General features: G+C 42.9%; 1 protein-coding gene across 2 annotated transcripts in view; it reads left to right on the forward strand.

Annotated features, from left to right (window-relative positions):
• The window catches only part of Cpb2 (carboxypeptidase B2), a 42,698-nt gene that overhangs the window by 8,161 nt on the left and 15,718 nt on the right, over nucleotides 1–18,819 (forward strand). For both annotated transcript variants that reach the window (XM_055609741.1, XM_055609740.1), the window contains exons 2-6: nucleotides 5,998–6,073; nucleotides 7,422–7,546; nucleotides 10,391–10,499; nucleotides 14,190–14,291; nucleotides 17,032–17,136. In XM_055609741.1, coding sequence (XP_055465716.1) covers nucleotides 5,998–6,073; nucleotides 7,422–7,546; nucleotides 10,391–10,499; nucleotides 14,190–14,291; nucleotides 17,032–17,136 — 517 coding nt within the window. The remainder of the gene's footprint in view (nucleotides 1–5,997; nucleotides 6,074–7,421; nucleotides 7,547–10,390; nucleotides 10,500–14,189; nucleotides 14,292–17,031; nucleotides 17,137–18,819) is intronic.

Raw genomic sequence — 18,819 nt, forward strand, 5'->3', positions numbered from 1 at the left:
CACACACACACACACACACACACACACACACACACACACACACACACTGAGAGACAGAGATAGGGAGACAGGGAGAGATACAAACCAAGAAAATAAATCTTAAAAAAATAACTACTTTTAGAGTGGCAGGAACTTTACAGCAGAAACACAAGGGGTTCTTGCTTGCCCCTCACGCTGTCCCTCCTAATGACGGCACCTTACACTGTCACTCTACATTTGTCAAAACTGAGACACCTGCACTGGCTGACCTTATTCACTAAACTTTAGGCTTTTAAGAAACAGTTGGGTTTTCCCATCAGCCCCTTTCTTCTGGTCCAGGCTCCAGTTCAGGTTGCAGCATTGCCTTTGGTCACATTGCTGGGGTCCAGCATCTTCGGCATCATGGCTTCACGCACTTTGCTCAGGTTTTTAGTTATTTCATGCAGAGGTATGTCTGATGCTTCCTTTGTTATGGGTTCAGGAATACCGGCACATTGACCACTCGAGTACCAGACTCAGACTGACGGAAGTTTATTGAATGCTGGACAAAGACTGACCAGTCAGGGATACAGTCTGGGCTCGGAAGCCAGACTGTAATGCCAGTCTGTTTTTAAGGCAGGTCTGTTTTGGTTTTTGGGTTGTTTTTTTTTTTTCCACTTTATATCCTTGTTGTAGCCCAACCCTGCTCCCTTCCCAGTTTCACTCCCCCTCCCATTTTCCTCAGAAAAGGGGAGCTCTCTTTTCCATCTATCCCAGCTCATCAAGTTTCATCAGTTCTGAGCATGTCCTCTTCCCCTGTGGTCTGGTGAGGCAGTCCCACCAGGGAAAAGTGATGAAAAAGCCGGCAAGTGAGTCTGTGTGGATACGGTCTCCACTTTCCTTACTAGAGGACCCACATGAGGCCTAAGCTGCTCATCTGCTACATCTTTGTTGGGGGCCTACTTCCAGTTCCTGTATGGTTCTTGGTTGATGCTTCAATCTCAGCAAGCCCCTCTGGGCCCTGGTTAGTTGACTCTGTTGGTCTTCTTGTGGAGTTCCTGTCGCCTCTAGGCCCTTTTCTCTTTCCTCCCACTTTTCCACAAAACACCCTAGGCATCATATTAGTGTTTGGCTGTGAGTCTTGCCATCTGTTTTGAGGGGCTGCTGGGTAGCATCTCTCAGAGGACAACTCTGTCAGGCTCCCATCTGCAAGTTTGGCAGAGCATGGTTCATAGTGTCAGGGGTTGGTACTCTCTGATAGGATGGGTCTTCAGTTAGGCATTCCCTCAATCTCTGTTCATCTTTATCCCTGCTAAGGCAGGCTTTTATAAGAAAAACTAATCAGGTAACCAGGTGTAGGAGCCGAGGGGGAGGGGGCAGCATTGCATTATTTTGACCAGCTAAACAAAGCATTTCCAAGTACATTGTATCTAGGTAGCTAGACAAAGCATTTTAAGCTGATTGGCTAGGATATAGGCGAGGGGACTTTCCAGTTCCTCACAGTCCAGGAGAAAGGAACCTAGCAGGGTATTATGGTTTTGTCTAAGTGGAACATATATCATTAACTCAAGCAGAACATTCAGTAAGTGCTGAATTGTAAGTAAAAGGCTATTCAAGTTCTCAGACAGGCAGAGCCTGAGAACCTGAACTTAATTTCACTTTGTGATCAAAATGGAGACTTAAAAACAAGATGGCTACGGTTATGATAAGCAGTAAGGTTAAAACCTGTCTGGACATGTCTCAATGCTAGTTTGCCTTTACAACTTCTCCACCTCAACCAGAAGCAAAGTCTGAGTTTGTTTGTTTGTTTGTTTGTTTGTTTTTCAGATTTGTTTCATTATTGTTATTGCTATTTTTAGGTAGTGTTTTACTGTTACCCAGACTGACCTTGTATTCATGTAGACCAAGTTTGCTGAGAATTTGCAATCCTACTGTCTCTACCTTCTGGATGTTAGGTGGCATGTACTGCCATAGCCAGCTCTAAAGATTAGTTTTAAATAAAGCAAGGACTGATATCAGAACAAAAAAATATAAGTATGCATTTTTATATTTCAGTGACAGCATTTGTCCAAAAATAAAAGAGAGAGAGAAAAAAAAAACTATCCTCTAGAAAATGCCCCAGACATAGGTTAATTTGTGAGACAGGGTTTTCTCTGTGTGGCCCTGGCTATCCTGGAACTCACTCTGTAGTCCAGGCCCCCTTAGAACTGAGAGATCTGCCTGCCTCTGCCTCCCCAGTGCTGGGATTACAGGTGTGCAACACCACTGCGGGACACGTAATTTTAATTTAAATACCACTTGCAATATTAGCGCAAACCTGATAACCCTCCTGTAGTTCACATATTCCATACATACCTACAATCCCTCGACCACTGCTTTCTTTTTCTCTTTATATAATTATCTCCTGCAGCAAAATTGGGTGGTGAGCGGCAGAAATGAATCTGCTAAGGAATCCTCCCTCTCTGAGTAAATGGTTTGCAAACATAGAGTAAATTGAGACTGACTCACACTCCTGTGTTGCTGTAATTGTACGAGCATCGCTAGGGACTCGTAAGTTCTTGCAAATGTTGTACAGCAGAAAGGAATACACAAAGCAAGCGTGAGGAAACAGATTCCAGTTTCACTAAGGGATTTCACCAAATTAAAAAGGTAAAACAGGAAGCCCATACGCTCAATCCATAAAAATACAAGCCAAAGAGGAAAGGCACCTACAAGAAGGACTCTAATGTTGAAACCTTAAAAATCATTCGCCTCCTCTTCTACTCAGTATTTTATGGAGTGCTAGCCATCAGGATAACATAAGAGACCCACTCCCCAAAAAAGGCTCCATGAGCATTCAAATGAAAGAAACATAGACATGTATACATTTGTAATGTCTGTTTGCAAAGAGAAAAAAAATCTCCAAATGACTACATTAAAATGATCAAATCACCAAGATACCTTAGTTCTCCTTCTAGTCACTCTGACAAAACAGGATAGGGGAGAAAGGGTTTGTTTTAGTTCACAGTTCCAGATTACAGTCGTCACTGTGGGGGAGTCAAGGTGGCAGGAACTTGGCACAACCACATCCACGGCGAAGAGCAGAGAAAATGAAGGCACGCGTATCAGCTGCTCTCTTCTCTCTGGGCAGTCCAGGGCCCCGAGCCAGGGAGTGTTGGTTCCCACAGTGGACTGGGTCTTCCAACATCAATTAAATTCATCACAGCAATCCCTCCACACAATTCTACCCAGACTCTTCCTAGGTGATTCCGTATTGTGTTACGTTGACAGTTTAAACACCACACAAAGAGAACAGAAAAAAAAAAAAAACAAAAAAACAAAAAAAAACCTTCATATCCCCAAATCAAGTTAATTTGAATATCTTGGCAACAAAGACTAGGATCTGGAATATTCAATCACCATTTACAAAAAAAAAAAAAGTGACATTGTTAGAACAAGCATAATTTTTAATTAAGCAATATATGTACAGACAAAACTTTAAAACAGTATTAGAGAAAGCCAAGAAGGCAATCCACCATGAGAATGTCCATCTTCCCCAAATTATGAACCTCAAGTTCAATAAACTCACCATGGAAACCTTAGGGTCCTTATGAAACATGGCAAGTGTTGATTTTTTAATTTAAGGTGGAAGAACATATCTCTCCAGAGACTTTTTGAGGGTCAAGGAGGTGGGAAAAGCATGAGCTCATTCTGTAAGATACTGAGAATATTTGAAGATCGGAGAAGATGGTCCAGGCAGCGACCTGAATTTGATCCCCATATCCCTGTAAAAAAAAAAAAAAAAAGCCAGCTATGATGAGTGCTTTTAACCTCACCACTGGGGAGACAGACACAGGCAAAGAACAAAACCCCCATTAAAACACAACAGCCCAGAGAGAGCTGTACTGTATTTGTGAGGATCGTTTTAGACTATGCTGCAACAGCTAGCACATCCTGAAATAGCCTTGCCCAGTGCAATAAAGCCTTAATTAGTAGTCCATTTGTGCTGTTACAACAACAACAAAATACTTTCAACTACAGGCTATGAGCAACAGAAACTTCTCACTGTGCTAGAAGCTGGAAATCCAAGGTCAAGAACTAGCAGATCCCCCCACCCCCCGCCGCCCCAGAAAAACTGTCTTTCCATTGCCTGCATAACGGTGGGAGGGACAGGTGAGGTCACTCTCGGGCTTCTTGTATAGGGACACTAATACTAATCATATTCAACAGGGCTCTACCTCGTGACCCCTTCACTTTCCAAATCCCTCATATCTTAATGCCATCATGGGCACTAGGATTCTAACATACGGATTTAAGAGGGACCTATCAATAGGTCCCTGTCACCTATCAATAGAAAACAGTCTCTCCCTGGTACTCTCCACCCTAGGAGCCTAAATCAATGTCTTAAGGTTCTTTGCTCTAGCCTCAGGAGGAAAGGCCATGCACATCCCCATTGTCTGAAACTTGGGCCTCAGCGTAGCTATGCCCAAGGCTCAGGAGTGCAGCTTTTCTGCAGCCTGGAAGAAGACATAGTTTGATGCACATTTTCACCTGTCCGCTAGTATGAAAACTTAACCCAGGTCAACACTAACCTAGACACCCATGGAAGGTAGTGGACATTCTTAAATGATTAAATGATTCTAAGAGGGAAAGGATGGGAGATAGAGAAAGATCATGAGAAAGAGAGAGATTCCTACACTTCCTACCAATAATTTCCAAAGGCTTAAAAGAAGAAATAGGGAAAGCAAAGGGTTTGGGGAGCTGGAGAGGTGGTTTAAGGGCACTGGGCTCCTTTCCCAGAGAACCTGGATTTGACTCCCAGCACTCATGTGACAGCTCAAAACTGTCTGTAACTCTAGTTCTTGGGTTCTGACACTCTCTTCTGGCCTTCATGCTCACTGCACACACATAGCAAAACACCCACACAGATAAAATAAAAGTTTTAAAAAGAAAGACAAAAGAAATGGGTGTGACTGCTATTGTGTCCCAAGGTTTAGAAAGAACTCTTATACATGCAAGCTTGTAAGAAAATGATGGATAAAAATATATCTTATAAAGGAGCCAGGGGTGTCGTTCAGGAGCATAGCGCTTGCTTCTCGGTGCCTGACTTGTTTCACTTAACACAATCTCTGCTAACGTACATGACAGGATCTCATTCTTTCTTTCTTTATTTTCTTTTACATTGCCTCATTGATTTTATGCATATGAGTGTTTCTCCTGCCCCTTACGTATGTGCACTGTGTAAGTGCCTGATGCCTGCAGAGGTCAGAAGAAGGCTTCAGATCCCCCGGAACTAGGGCTGCAGATGGTTGCAAGCTGCCATGTCAGTGCTGGGAATTGAACCTGGGTCCTCAGCGAGTGCAACAAATGCTCTTAATCACTGAGCCATCTCTCCAGCTGGAGCTCCTCTCCAAGAATCTCATTCTTTTTAATGACTGGATGTTAGTGTGTGTGTGTGTGTGTGTGTGTGTGTGTGTGTGTGTGTGTGTATGTGTGTTTATCACATTTTCTTTATCAGCTTCTCTATTAGTGGACACTCACACTGACTCTATGGTAGTGAGGAGTATCGCAGCAAAAGCAAGAATGCAGATGTCTCTGACAAACTAATTTCATTTCCTTATCCCCATCAGGATTGTCAGATCATATTATTACTCTATATTCATTTTTTAAGCAAACACTACACTGCTTTCATGAAGGCTCTGCTAACTCACATTCCCAGGGACAGCGAACTAGAGTTCTGCTCTCTCCATGTGAAAAAAAAAATAAAAGCAAATTTATTATCCGTCGTCTTCTTTGTCTCACATAAGTCCTTGTGCACCCGTGCACACACACAGAATGGAGAGGAAAGAGATGGGTGCTCTGCAAGCCCGGACCTGTGATTTTGTGATTGTTTAGGAGTATGAGTGTGAGAAAGAGGCTGCCTCGTCTTTACAGTGAGTCTGCTTGTGGCCTAACACTCTTTAAGCTTTGTCTCTGTCTTATAATGACCTAGAAGCTCTTTCAGGAAAATGCATGCTGTTTTCACGTTGTTATTTAACCAAAACCCTGTTTTCCTCCCAGTGGCCAGGTTCTGTCTGCTCTTCCTAGAACCTCGAGACAAGTTCAAGTTCTTCAGAATCTGACTACATCCTATGAGGTAACCCCCTAGCTTACATCTACGTTAGTTTTCCCCCGTGAGCACTGTGAACTATGCACCCCAACCAGTCTGTCTATGTGTATCTGGCTAAAATCACACTGCCTTTGGGTTCCAGGATCTATCCTTTATCTGTGTGAGTAGCTTTCCAGTCACTTTCATAGTATTACCTCAAACTGTCAGCACGCCAGCCCAAAGCTGTCACACCAACAGAAGTTTAACAGCTTTTTGCTTATAGAATAGTGGTTCTTAGCCAAGGAGTAGTCAGCACATAAGCCATAAGGAAACACTTATTAAAATGTCTGTATCTAGGTCCCATCTCCCCACCCCCTCACAAGCTCAAGATATGGAAGATTGGCAGGCAGCAGAGAATGAATGAGCCTGTGTTCATTAAGTGTGCGCTGGGAGATAGAGATCGGATCAGTTTGGAGGTGGCAGTGGTGAGGGAGGGGGGAGCTGGAGAGGTGGAGGGGGAGAGGAGGGACGACCAGCAGGGGGTGGGGTCACGGTGGTGATAGTTCTCAGTCTGCAGAGCAATTCCCAGGTCAGGCAGACATAGATTTGCTGCAGCAAAAAGCCTTGTTACAAGAATCCCTCCTCTGCGTGAACACCCGATGTGCAGGTAGCATAAGCAGCGGCCCTGGACAGCAGGTCCACGTCCTGATGGGCGGCCCCTAGGGGTCACCTGACCTCTGGCAGGCTCAGAGCTGAGTGGAGCATGTAAGTGGCCCTCTCACAAGATGAAAATGAAATCTCTCTAGAGAAAGATTCAAAGCTCTCAAATTTAATCACTTCGTTCTGTTCCTTGTTTACTTTCTACTTTTACTGTTTAGTTAGCTTTCGAAAACCAAACAAACAATCCTGAGTTTTGTTTTGACATTTTCATACATACATCAACGGCACTGTGTTCTCAATTACCTCAGAATCTCACTGCTTATTCTGATACCGGGCATATGATTTTCAGACAAATCAGCTATGATCCTTTATTGGCTAATCTTTACCAAGAAAGGATAACGTCTATCCGGTTGACATTCTAAGGAGCAAAGTGGATATTCTAGTGAGCAATGAGTGTGAATGCACTTTGGAGGAAAGTAGAAATCCAGCTCCACAGTAGAGTCTTAATGTATTCATCTTCCCATCAAATATTAAGAATCTGGAGTGTGAATGATAGTGGATATAAAGAGCTCCCTGCAAAATGAGTGTTTATATCACTGGGTCCGGGGTGGAGACGGCTGAGAGGGCGCCCTTGCCACGCCCTTCTACACACAGGGCTTTTAAGGGCCTAGCTACGGATTCAAATGATGTCAACAACTCTGCTTTCAGTTTACCGATTTCCTCCTGGAAACTGCAGGTCGCTCTCTGGCAGCCAGTGACGGCTGAACTCATTACGAAGAAAAAGGAAGTGCACTTTTTTGTCAATGTGACTGATGTCGACAGCGTGAAAGCCCACTTAAATGTGAGCAGGATTCCATTTAGGTAGGTCTCCTTTACTGCGTGCTTTCAGCGACGATGGACACCTACTGTGTCTTTGACCAAGACGATGTGATAGCGTTATGAAAAAAATCGAGTGCGTTAAAAATTGTGACTTGGCAGTCTCAGAGACAGACTCGGGTGATGAGACCCAAGACCAAACTCAGTCCTTGATCAGAATTAAGACTCAGCGGTTCTCAGAACCTCTCGTTCATCTTCTTTCTGTTACTACTCTTTTCCTAGGCCTATACTATGCATATGTAGTCATATGTAATATATATGATTACATATGCATATAAAACATATACACTTAATAGTGGGAATACTTGCAAAGAATTTTATTTGCTTTTATACGCGTGGGTGTTTTGCCTGCACATACCATGTGTGGTGCCCACAGAGCTAGAAGAGGATATCAGAGCCTCTAGAACTAATATATCTCAGCTGATCTTCAGTGTACTTTGGAATCCTCAAGAAGCAGGCTCTCAATACCAGTGAAGAAACACCTCAGCAGCAGGGCAGAGGAGCTTGTCAGTGAAAGAGAGGACAGGCAGGCAAAAGGCAAAAGCTGCTTTCTTCCATGTCCTTTATATAGACTTAGGATGGGTCTTCTGACCTAAAATGATCCAGGTTTAAGATGTCTTCATACCTCAAATGATCTAATTAACTAAATATTCCTCACAAACATGCCCAGTGCTTAGGTTCTTAGTTAATTCCAGACGTAGTCAAGTTGACCAGCAAAAAACGCCATTGCAGAAGAATTTGCACACAGTTCATCAAGGCAGACGAAGAGTGATGGCATGCACAGTCAGGAAGCACAGACCAATGAATGCTGCTGCTGGCTCCCTCTTCCCCTTTTATTCAGCCTTGGATCCCCCTTCAGCCCATGGAATCTACCACCTATATTTAAGATGGCTCTTCCAGTATCACTTAACCTAAATCTAGAAAATCCCTCACATGCTCAGAAACCTGTCTGTTCAGTGATTCTGGAGGCTCTTGGGTTTACAGGAACTATCACACCTTGGTAAGATTTGGGACAGCTCTTGGAAAAAGAGACGAATCTGTCATGAATTCTTTCTTCTCAAAGTTAATGGATGTTTCTGACGACCCAGCCCTCAGCTAGACAGATGACATTGCAGTTTGGCACTGACACTTAGTCACCTATATGATCTTGTAGAAATTATAAATGTGCACTGGAGATAAAATAACATTGACTAAAAAAAAATAACATTGACTGTGCAGTTTAAGTGATTTTAAAGCATCAAAAGAAAACAAAACAACGTATTGGGTATTGTTTCTGCTCAGAGTCCACTCTCTCTTTTAGTTTCTCTGGATTTTTTTTTCTTCTCCTGAGCCAGGGTCCCCCCTCTGCTGTCCTTTTGTACTTCTTGCGACCATGGCCTTTTATGTGTGCCAATGGACACCCTCTGTGTAATATGTTTGGAGAATTGTTGATGATGTATTAGAGGTATTTACTGTTCCTTCCAGGAACTGTACTGAGCCAACCCACACACTGTTTAACTTGTCATTATAGAACTGTGCAAGGTAGATGCTGTTCCCAGAGACAGAGGGAAAAACCGTTTAAAGATTCGTTTATTTTTATCTTATGTGTACAGGTATTTTGCCTGCATGTATGTCTGGGTATCACTTTTGTGAAGTTCCCACAGAGGCCAGAAGAGGGCATCGAATCCCGTGAACTGGAGCTAGAGATGGTTGTGGGATTCCGTGTGGATGCTGGGAACTGAAACTCTGTCCTCTGCTGGAGCAGCCTGTGCGCTTTGCACCATCTCTCCAGCCCTGAAAAGTTTTCCTCCTCCTCCTCCTCCTCCTCCTCCTCCTCCTCCTCCTCCTCCTCCTTCTTTTGTCTTACAAGTCAACAGTTGAAATGTGGTGGAGGCAGAAGTCAAATTCATAACATTCAGATATCTAAGTCTTGGCTTTTGGCCATTGGCCTAAATGATCAGTATGAGAGCTGATTCCAAACTGTTCATCCCAGCTGACAATTCTGATAAAGTACTTGCCTAGTCAGTAGGGTAAGCAGGCTAACAGTCTGAATCTTACCTTGTCCTGCATTTTGACTTGCAAGGGCCTGCTTGTGTATCATCCTGCAGAACATCTGTACTACATCTATGAAAAATAAGAATGAAAGGTGGTCTGCTTCTCCTGCGTCCTTCAGAGAAAACAGATATTGTTCTGAATTGATGTTTCATGTTCTAGCCAGATTTCTCTTGTTGTGATAAACAACAAGATCAAAAGCAACTTGGGCAGTAAATGGTTTATTTAATCTTACATATTATAGTACATCATTGAGGGATGTCAAGGCAGGAACTTGAAGCAGAAACCACAGACGATTACTCCTTACTGGTTTGATCTCACATCCAGCAACTTCGGCTAAACAGCTCTGGCCCATCTGCTAGGGTTGGTACCATCCGCAGTGGGCTGGGCCTTCTTACATCAACTAGCAATCTCTCCTCCCACATTCCTCTTCCCAGCACCACAGACATCCCTCTTTCCAGGGGTGTCGAGTTGATAACCAAAATCAGCCATCACTATTCTCATAGAAGACACACTGAAGGACCACAGTCCAGAAACACGGATACTGGTAGAGGAGTATGAAATCTAGGCAGTCCTGAAGTTAAACCTCATATCCTCTCCCCAGGGTCCACAAGGCTCTGCTAAAGGGGCTTGTGGATTCATCTTGTCTCCATAGACAGCTGTGTTGTTTTAGTTGCTGAACTGCTCATTGGACCTGCTGGCAACTCTCCCACAAGCTCACATATGTGGCCTGCAAGGGGCCATGTGGGGAAGCCGGCATTGGGCTTGGAAGCCGCTCACCTTCTGTTTCGTCATCAGTGTCCTGGTGAACGATGTGGAGGATCTAATTCGACAGCAGACTTCCAATGACACGTTCAGCCCCCGGGCCTCCTCATCCTACTATGAACAGTATCACTCACTAAATGAAGTAAGTTACCATGCCATTCCTCAAAGGTACTGTTTTCACTTAACCAGCATTGCCATTTCAAAGAATAATAACCAGCTAAGGGTTTATTTTGAATCATATTTAGGTTGATTAAAGGGCAGTAATTCATGCTTTTGCTGATTTCTCCTTTGGGAAGGTTTGCCCCCATATTTGATAAACTGGCTGTACAATGGCATGTGTATCTAAGGCTAACAGTATCTGGAATTTCTGGGGATAATACTAATGGAAATAGTGAATGCTAATAACAACAGAAAATAAAGAATAGGACTGCCACACTGAAATCGTTCATGTCTCTTTTGACCAGTACCTGAATTTTATTCTTAATGAATAATGGCCAGATTACCTCACAGAGTTAAAGGGTTGTATCCACTTATATTTGAATGCCATAAATGAATAATGAATGCATTTTGTCCTTCTGGGTAGGAACTTTTAAACCAGGATGTCTTTGATAGGGTACCTAAAAAAATTGGCCAAAACCACACCTAAGACTTGGGTAATGAGAATCAATTTTATATTTCATTTTTTAAATCATCTGTTTCTTTCCAGTTGGTTAATCTAGAACTCAGTCTGCTCCTGGAACCTATGTGCCTGGCCGGTTGATGGGGGTGTTACATTTTCAGACACACCCTCCCCCGTATTATTTCTCTTTAGCATCTTATATCCTTCTATTCTACACAGGCTACTTCCCTCTAGTTTATCACCAGCAATGTGTGACAAACTTGATACAGGGAGGCTCGATAGGAGAGGCTTGAAAAACAGAAGATGAATACTATCCCACTGTGTTGAGTTTGATGGGCAGAGGGAAGGGCCTTAAACAGGAGGATTTCAAAATACATTTTTAAAAATTATTTTTTCCAGAAAGTTATGTTGTCTTACCATATCCCCATGAAAGACTTAGAATGGCAAACAAACAAACAGCATGACTGCATTCATTTGCTAGGGATTCCATAGCAAAATGACACAGACTGTATAGAAATTTATTTGCTCATATTTCCGGAGGCAAAAAGTCCAAGGTCAAAGTGTTGGCAGGTTTTTGTTTTCTTCTGAGGCCTCTTTCCTCAACTTGTAGAGAGTTGTCTCCTTGTTCTCAAATGCTGTCCTAGTTTGCATTCCACTGCAGTTATAAACATCATGACCAAAAGCCACTTGGGGAGGAAAGGGTTATCTTTTATGCCACCCAAAACCGCCTGCCCAGTGATGGCTCCACCCACAGTGGACTGGGGCCTTCTCTAACAGTTCACAATGAAGAAAATGCTCCACATACTTGTCTACAGCTAATTGATGGAGGCATTTTCTCAGCTGAGGTTCCTCTTCCCAGATAACTCTAGATTGTGTCAAGTTGACATAAAACCAACCAGGATATGTGGCTTTTCTCTGTACCTTCGCTTCTGTCTCCTGTCTTATTCTCTTCTTCTTTTAAGGACAGTAGTCAGACCAGATCAGTGCCTCTCTTGAACTTCAATTCACCACGGTTACATTCTATGGTTCCAGTTGGGGAAATACAAGAAAGCATCACCAAGATATTTCAGAAAGTATTTTAATCGTCTCCTTTCCCTACTCCAAATCCTTCCAAGAGACTCGTGAGAAATGTGGTGCTTTTAATCTCGGGAAATTCTTCTATCTCTTCCCTTCTCCTTGTACTTATCGTCAGCTCCTCCTGTCCTCCACCCAAGACAGTCTAGTAAGTTCATCAATGAAGCTGAATCTATACAAATCTATTGGAGGAAATCTGCTGAGTCACCATTGCTACAACACTAATTAATCCTTAGACATAATCGTCCCTGGATAAGGAATGTAGGAAATAGAATTCTAGTGAATAACCCTTTAGTGCCTAAGTCTCTGACACCATAGAAACCAATGGTATCAGAACTTGGTGACAGACCTTTCAGGAGCATCTTTGTCCTCAGCACTGGTGGAAAAACTCACACATGCTCTTGCTAATTATGCCACCACAAGAATGGGTAAATGATGCTCCAGTTACCATCAGCCAGGATGGTTGTGTGAAATCAACACTAGGAGAGTTCCCAGAGGAAAAAATACCAAAGAGTTGGTCATCGTGAGTTCAGAAGGTCCAAGTGTACCTGGGAACTTGGTCTGTATTAATGACCAAGTTTGGTCTCAGATATCTCAAATCACATGATAATTCAATGCCTGCTTTAAAGGGGTTGCTAAAGTCAGCCCCAGAGAAATAATTTCCCCTCCTGTTGTAGTTTGGATGGGGCCTCAGATTCTACTGGACTTCTGTGCTGGACAGAGTCCAGAATGAAGCTACTGCTCATGTGCAGTTGCTTTCTTCAGCTTCCCTTCATATTTCCCCTTTGTTGTCACAACAATCTCATTGGGTTTCTGGTGTAAACAATAATGCTGACACCTTTCCTGTGAAAAAAACGGTGCCCACACTTCTTCGTCCTAAAAAGGGAATGTGAGCATGTGTGTATGTGACTGATTCAGCTAGACTGGCCAGCCAGTGAACTCCAAGGGTCTGCCTGCCTCCATCCCGCCCCAACATATGCTCCCTTCCCCGGTGTTAGGATTACACACGCATCACGAAGTGCCCAAATCTTACACAGGTGCTGGTGATCTGAACCCAGGTCCTCATGCTTGCTCCACAGACACTATTGCAGCAGTAACCTCCCTTCCCCTTCCTCAGAGTTTCTTTTTTTTTTTTTTTTAAGCTCCATAATGTTAGCTACAGGATGCTTAGTAGAAGGACCACATGTAGAGAGGCAGTTTCAATGTGATAAACCTCTAAAACAGTGTTCCTCAACCTTCCTAATGCTGCAACCCTTTAATACAGTTCCTCATGCTGTGGTGACCCCCAGCCATAAAATTGTTTTGCTGCTCTTCCATAACTGTAACTGTAACTAATTGTTGTAATGTAAGTCATTTTGTAGATAGAGGATTGCCAAAGAGGTTGAGAACCACTGCTCTAAAAAGAACTCTGGAATTTGGCAAAGTGGCTCGAGATCATACCCTCAGCACTCAGAAGGCTGAGGCAGGAAGAACAAGACCAGCTTGGGTAACATAATGAGATCCTGTCTCAAAAGACAAAACAACAAAAAAGTGCAAGGCATAGCTTAGTAGTAGAGCGCCTGTCTGTCACACACAAGGCCCTGCATGCCATCCTCAGAACCAGAAAATGAATAAAAAATGTCTGGGCTGGAGAGATTGCTCAGCAGTTAAGAGGACTGGCTGCTCCTCCATGGAACCTGGCTTCAATACCCAGCACCCAAATGGTGGCTCACAGCTCTCTGTAACTCCAGTTTCACAGCATCCAATGCCCTCTTCTGGCCTCCACAGGCATCCAAGTGGTGCACAGACATATACCCATAGACATCAGATCAAATCAAATTGAAGCCAATGGTTTCCAAGGCCACATTTGAAAGATTAACTTTGTTCACTGCTTCTTAGAGCTGCTTCACTTTTCTCCTAATCCTTGGAACGCAAAACTCTCCTTTTATTCCTTTTCAGCAGAGGAAACCCCTCCTCCTGAGTGTTTTCAGTTCTTCAGTTCCTTTATTGCAGAGAATGGAGATGAACCTCCTGTATTTGAGGAAGTTGACTGCGCCCTGTGGTCAGGGACCTCCTTTGAACATGCCCTATGAGAAACCTGTTGTCAAGGACCTCCTTTGAACATGCCCTATGACTAACTTGATACTTTTGTTCACATAGATTTATTCCTGGATAGAGGTTATAACTGAACGCCATCCCAACATGCTCCAGAAATTCTACATCGGGTCGTCATATGAGAAGCGCCCACTTTACGTTTTAAAGGTATGAGGAGAGTCACTTCGGGAAGAGATTAACTCCCCAATGGTGTTTGTTATGTGTTTTCCTTGAGTTCAGAAAGTATTTTTATTTCAAGTGTATCTTAACTTTAATACCTAGCTCCTTATATTAACTTTAACATTTTCCCCTTGGGTAATGAGTTTATAAGACTGAAAGCCAGCTCTAGAATCTGCCCCACCTGTGTTCATATCGCATTAGCCAACTAGATAAGCCACTTTGTGTGGGCTTCAGCCAGCACACTCATAAAACAAAGGGCGTAGCCTGGGCTGCTCCCCCTCCTTTTTTTTTTATTTATATCACTACCTCCCTTAGATTGGCTGGGAGATACTGTGTATCTTGAGTTGCTCTTGGACAAACAATAGCCTAGTCAAAGTAGGAGCAGAGTCACCAAACCAGGGAAGGACAGAGAGGGAGGCAATGCTATAGCTACTGCCTTAGTCACCGTCTGTGTGGTTATTTACTTTCAGTTGCAGAAACTTATGAGAGAGAATTTGATCTTTAAAAGCCAGTTACAAAAATAATTTCGGGTAAGGGAGAAGAGCTTAAGAAATACGTAGAGTAACAAAAACAAGAAGAAAAGAGAGTTAAATATTGCCATCTATATCGTTTTAGGAGGGTTTCTTTTCCAACCCTGTAGCTGATAATATCCAAACAAAGGAGAGAGTAATATTGCCTTGTATGGGGTGTTTTCTTTGAATAAATTGTGCTTAGGGAAGGTCAGTGAAGGTGAACACTGGAAAAGCTGTAGCCATCATGTCTATGACGACATTACTCTCTCTTAAAGAAAAAAATTAAAGAAAAGCTCTGCATAAATGTACTTAATAGAAACATACATTTGCTTTAGTGGCATAGAGTTGGTACATAGTCACTTGTAAACCTTTGCAGTCACTTGAAGATAAGACTTTGACTCTGGATCTTAGGTTCAATCTGCCCTGAACGAGAACTTTCAGTGCAGACTCAAGGCAGAAATGAGGCATGCTGGATTCCTCTACCATTTGAGTTAGCCTACCGGATCAGTTCCATGGGCACAGTCTTGGCATGCTCACCCACAGTGCTTTCTCGTTTTGTGTGCATCTTGCTACTGGGGTGTCTGGAAGCTGAATGAACATATGAGAAAAATCACACATCCTGGTTGGTTCCATCAAGATTTACATTTATTTAACTGAGGAGTGTGAGTCTCTGAAGACCCACGTCTTGCCAGTGTCAGAGCCAGCAGGAAATGTATCCCTAAAGCTAAAGTATATAAATATAAATGAATGAATGAATGATCAATAAGGCAACTAACCTGGACAAGTAAGGATGTTCTTGACACTGATTTGATGGCATCATCCACATTTATTTGATTAGGTAATTTGACCATTAGCAGCCATTTTTCTTTCCCTCTTATTTAGATATTGCTAACTGCAGGTCAGGGAAGGAAACCTTCCCAGGATGATGTAAATGACAATATTCACTTTCTTTGTTGCTTGTTTTGGTTGCTCTCCACATTTGTTTGAATTTATAGTTCTTCTTTTTCCTCCATATCCTGAATTTATTTTTGTAACTAACTTTAAAGAAACAAATAAATTATGGGGCCTATAGAGTTGGCTCAGTGGTGAAGAGTGCTGGCTGCCCTCTCAGAGGACCCAGATTCGATTCCCAGCACCCACACGGTGGCTCACAACCATCTGTGATTGCAGCCCAGGGGATTCAACATCCTCGTTTGTCCTCTGAGAGTACTAGGCACACGCGTGGTGCAGACACACATGCAGGAAAACACTCCTACAAATAAAATTTAAAAAATTTTTAAAAAGTTTTAGGTCAAACAAATTTTGACTGATTTGGAAACACTCTTGAGAATTCTATTTTCTTAGTAATTTCGTGTATGTATATATCAAATCTACCTCCTCATTTCCTCTCCTTCAATTCCTCCCCTATCTCTCTCCTTCCTCCCCCCAGCTTGATGTGCTCGCTCGCACGCTTGCTCTCTCTCTCTCAGTGCTGTCCATATGTGCACTACGGGAGCATAGTAGGCTTTCAGGGGCCTCATTCCTGAGAAAACTTACTCTCCCTTCCTCACCAGCCATCAGTTGCCAGCTTCCTCCCCAGCTAGAGGTGGGGCTTCATGAGCCTCTCCTCCATTCACACTGGGATTTTAGCTGGCTTGGCCTCGAGGATCCGTCTAGAGACATCAAAGGTCACTGTGTACAACCTGATTCCTCTTGCTCCACAGAGCTGACCCCCTGCACTAGCCCTCCGTTCTGTGCATCAGGTCAAAGCCTCTGTCCCTAATCTAATGGTACCAGTTGTATGAGTCAACTGACGATGCGTTCATCCTTTGGGGATGAAGTGGAGAAATAGTATGTACTCTGTGGGGGGAAATTTGAGGGAGTCTGTATTTCTGAAGTCTCTATCCTTCTTGCAGACAACTGCCCACCAGCAAACACCATTTACCTCTGAGGAGTAAAGACACACTTAGAGCGAAAGGTCTCTGCTTCTCTTTCTGCATGTCTATATAACGCAGGGCCGGGAGGACTTTAACAGTCCTGTCTTCAACGTCATTCCCAACTCACCCATGCAACTGCCCCTTCCATCTCACCAGCTTTCAAATTTGCTTTGCAAATTTTCAAGAGAACAATGGATTTGCAGTAAGTCCATTGAAAGGGTGGAGTTAAAGAAAAGATGGGGAAGCGTTGTTTGTGTTGTATTTTCGTTTTATTTTATTTTATTTTGTGTGTGTGTGCAGGTTTCAGGAAAGGAAAAAACAGCCAAAAATGCCATATGGATCGACTGTGGAATCCATGCCAGAGAGTGGATCTCTCCTGCTTTCTGCTTGTGGTTCGTTGGCTACGTAAGTACTCTCCATAGGCCAGCGTTTCTCCGGGATCACTGGAGCCAGAATCAGCTGTGTTACAATTTCCCCACATCACATCCTGGAATTCTTGGTTCACGCTTTACAAGTGAAGCTTGGGAAACTGTAGCATCCACACCGAATGATAGTTAAGAAACAACATACTATTAAGTGATAAGCTTCCTAAGTAGAAAAATACCTGAAGCAATTATCTGTTTGGTCGTAATCGTCATCATCATCAACACATCACTTTGGTTTGAACTGTCTGGACATCTTTTGCCATATCCCATCCTTGAAAACTGAACATGAAGCAAACACTTACAGAGCAGATAATGCTTTTCCATGTGTCAGAATAAAAAAAAAAATCTGTCCCTGAAGAAGAGATTGGTATTAAGAAAAGGCCATGTATAAAACAAAGAGTATGCTGTGAAATTGGCACATAGGAAGGCTGTAAGCCTCCATAAAGAATAAAAACAATAAGACTGTGCTCCAAATCCTACAAATGAGCAAATGTCCCATCCATTTTGCTTAATACAAAGAGACATGTACTGGAAAATTCAAAATGCATACCTTTTTGATAATGATATTCACGAATACTATAATACAAAATAGATCACTCAGGAAATTAAGACATCACTGATGAGAGTTCTCTTAACAAATGGATCACACCAAACACAAAGCCGTTTCGGCCTGCACTAGATCCTAACCACCATCACCTGCCTAACTACCTTCTCTCCCCCAATAATTTGAGTTTATTATATGACACCACTCCTCGAGAAATGTGAATAAATAAATGTCTACTTAACCCAGAAAGGGAAACAGCCACAGACCAAAGTAAGGATACCCCCCAAAACCAGTGGGTTTAGTGGGGTTACTCACTGATCTGTGGGTGAAGGGTTAGATCCAAGAGCAGGGATGTCCTCCAGGCAACTGTTCTCATTGAAAGCCCACCCCAGCAAACCTGACAATTCATGAAAGCTGGAGCCCTTGAGCTCTCACTGCACAACTTGCAGGCAGCTCTACAGGTTGAAGAGTGTCTCTTTCAGGCAATTTGGCTAGCCTGATCCTCATCCACATAGTTCATCTCGTTTCTGTCTCCCCAGAAATTTTTACCCCTTACATGGCACGGAAGGTACCTTGTACATCTGATCAGATTCAGGGTTTTCCTGAAACTTCTGAGTTGTATACTTCCCGATTCTTCTTAATAAACCTCTTTTTAGAACTTCCTATGTTTCAAAGAGCTTCTAAGGAAATTGTTACCCAGCAATAGTGTAGCATCCCTAAACCCATTGAACTGTTTCCACCCACCACTGGAACTATGTGGACCAAATGAGATTGGTTCCAACTAATCAGACCCTCATCAACCCAGTCATTTGGCTGCCTTGATAGATTTGATAAAGGGACCGTCAGCTAGTTGACAAAGAAGATACTTGCAAGAAAGTCAGAACATTTCTTTTCCACCTACCTCTGAAGGCTAAAATAGCCAGAATGAAAGTCAAGTTCATACTGGCAATGACTCATTTTAGCAAAGTTTTCCCGAAAACCTTTCCTTCTCAACACACCTTTTCTTCCTGTTACCTTTATCCACTTGGTGATTCTTTGTAACATTATTTTACTCATTCTACAAATATTCTTAAGTTGACCATGAGAACATAGATTCTGGAGGTATAAGGGCCAAGATAT

The sequence above is a fragment of the Psammomys obesus genome, unplaced genomic scaffold (assembly GCF_907164565.1).
Source record: "Psammomys obesus unplaced genomic scaffold, mPsaObe1.curated_primary_1811, whole genome shotgun sequence".
Lineage (NCBI taxonomy): Eukaryota > Metazoa > Chordata > Mammalia > Rodentia > Muridae > Psammomys > Psammomys obesus.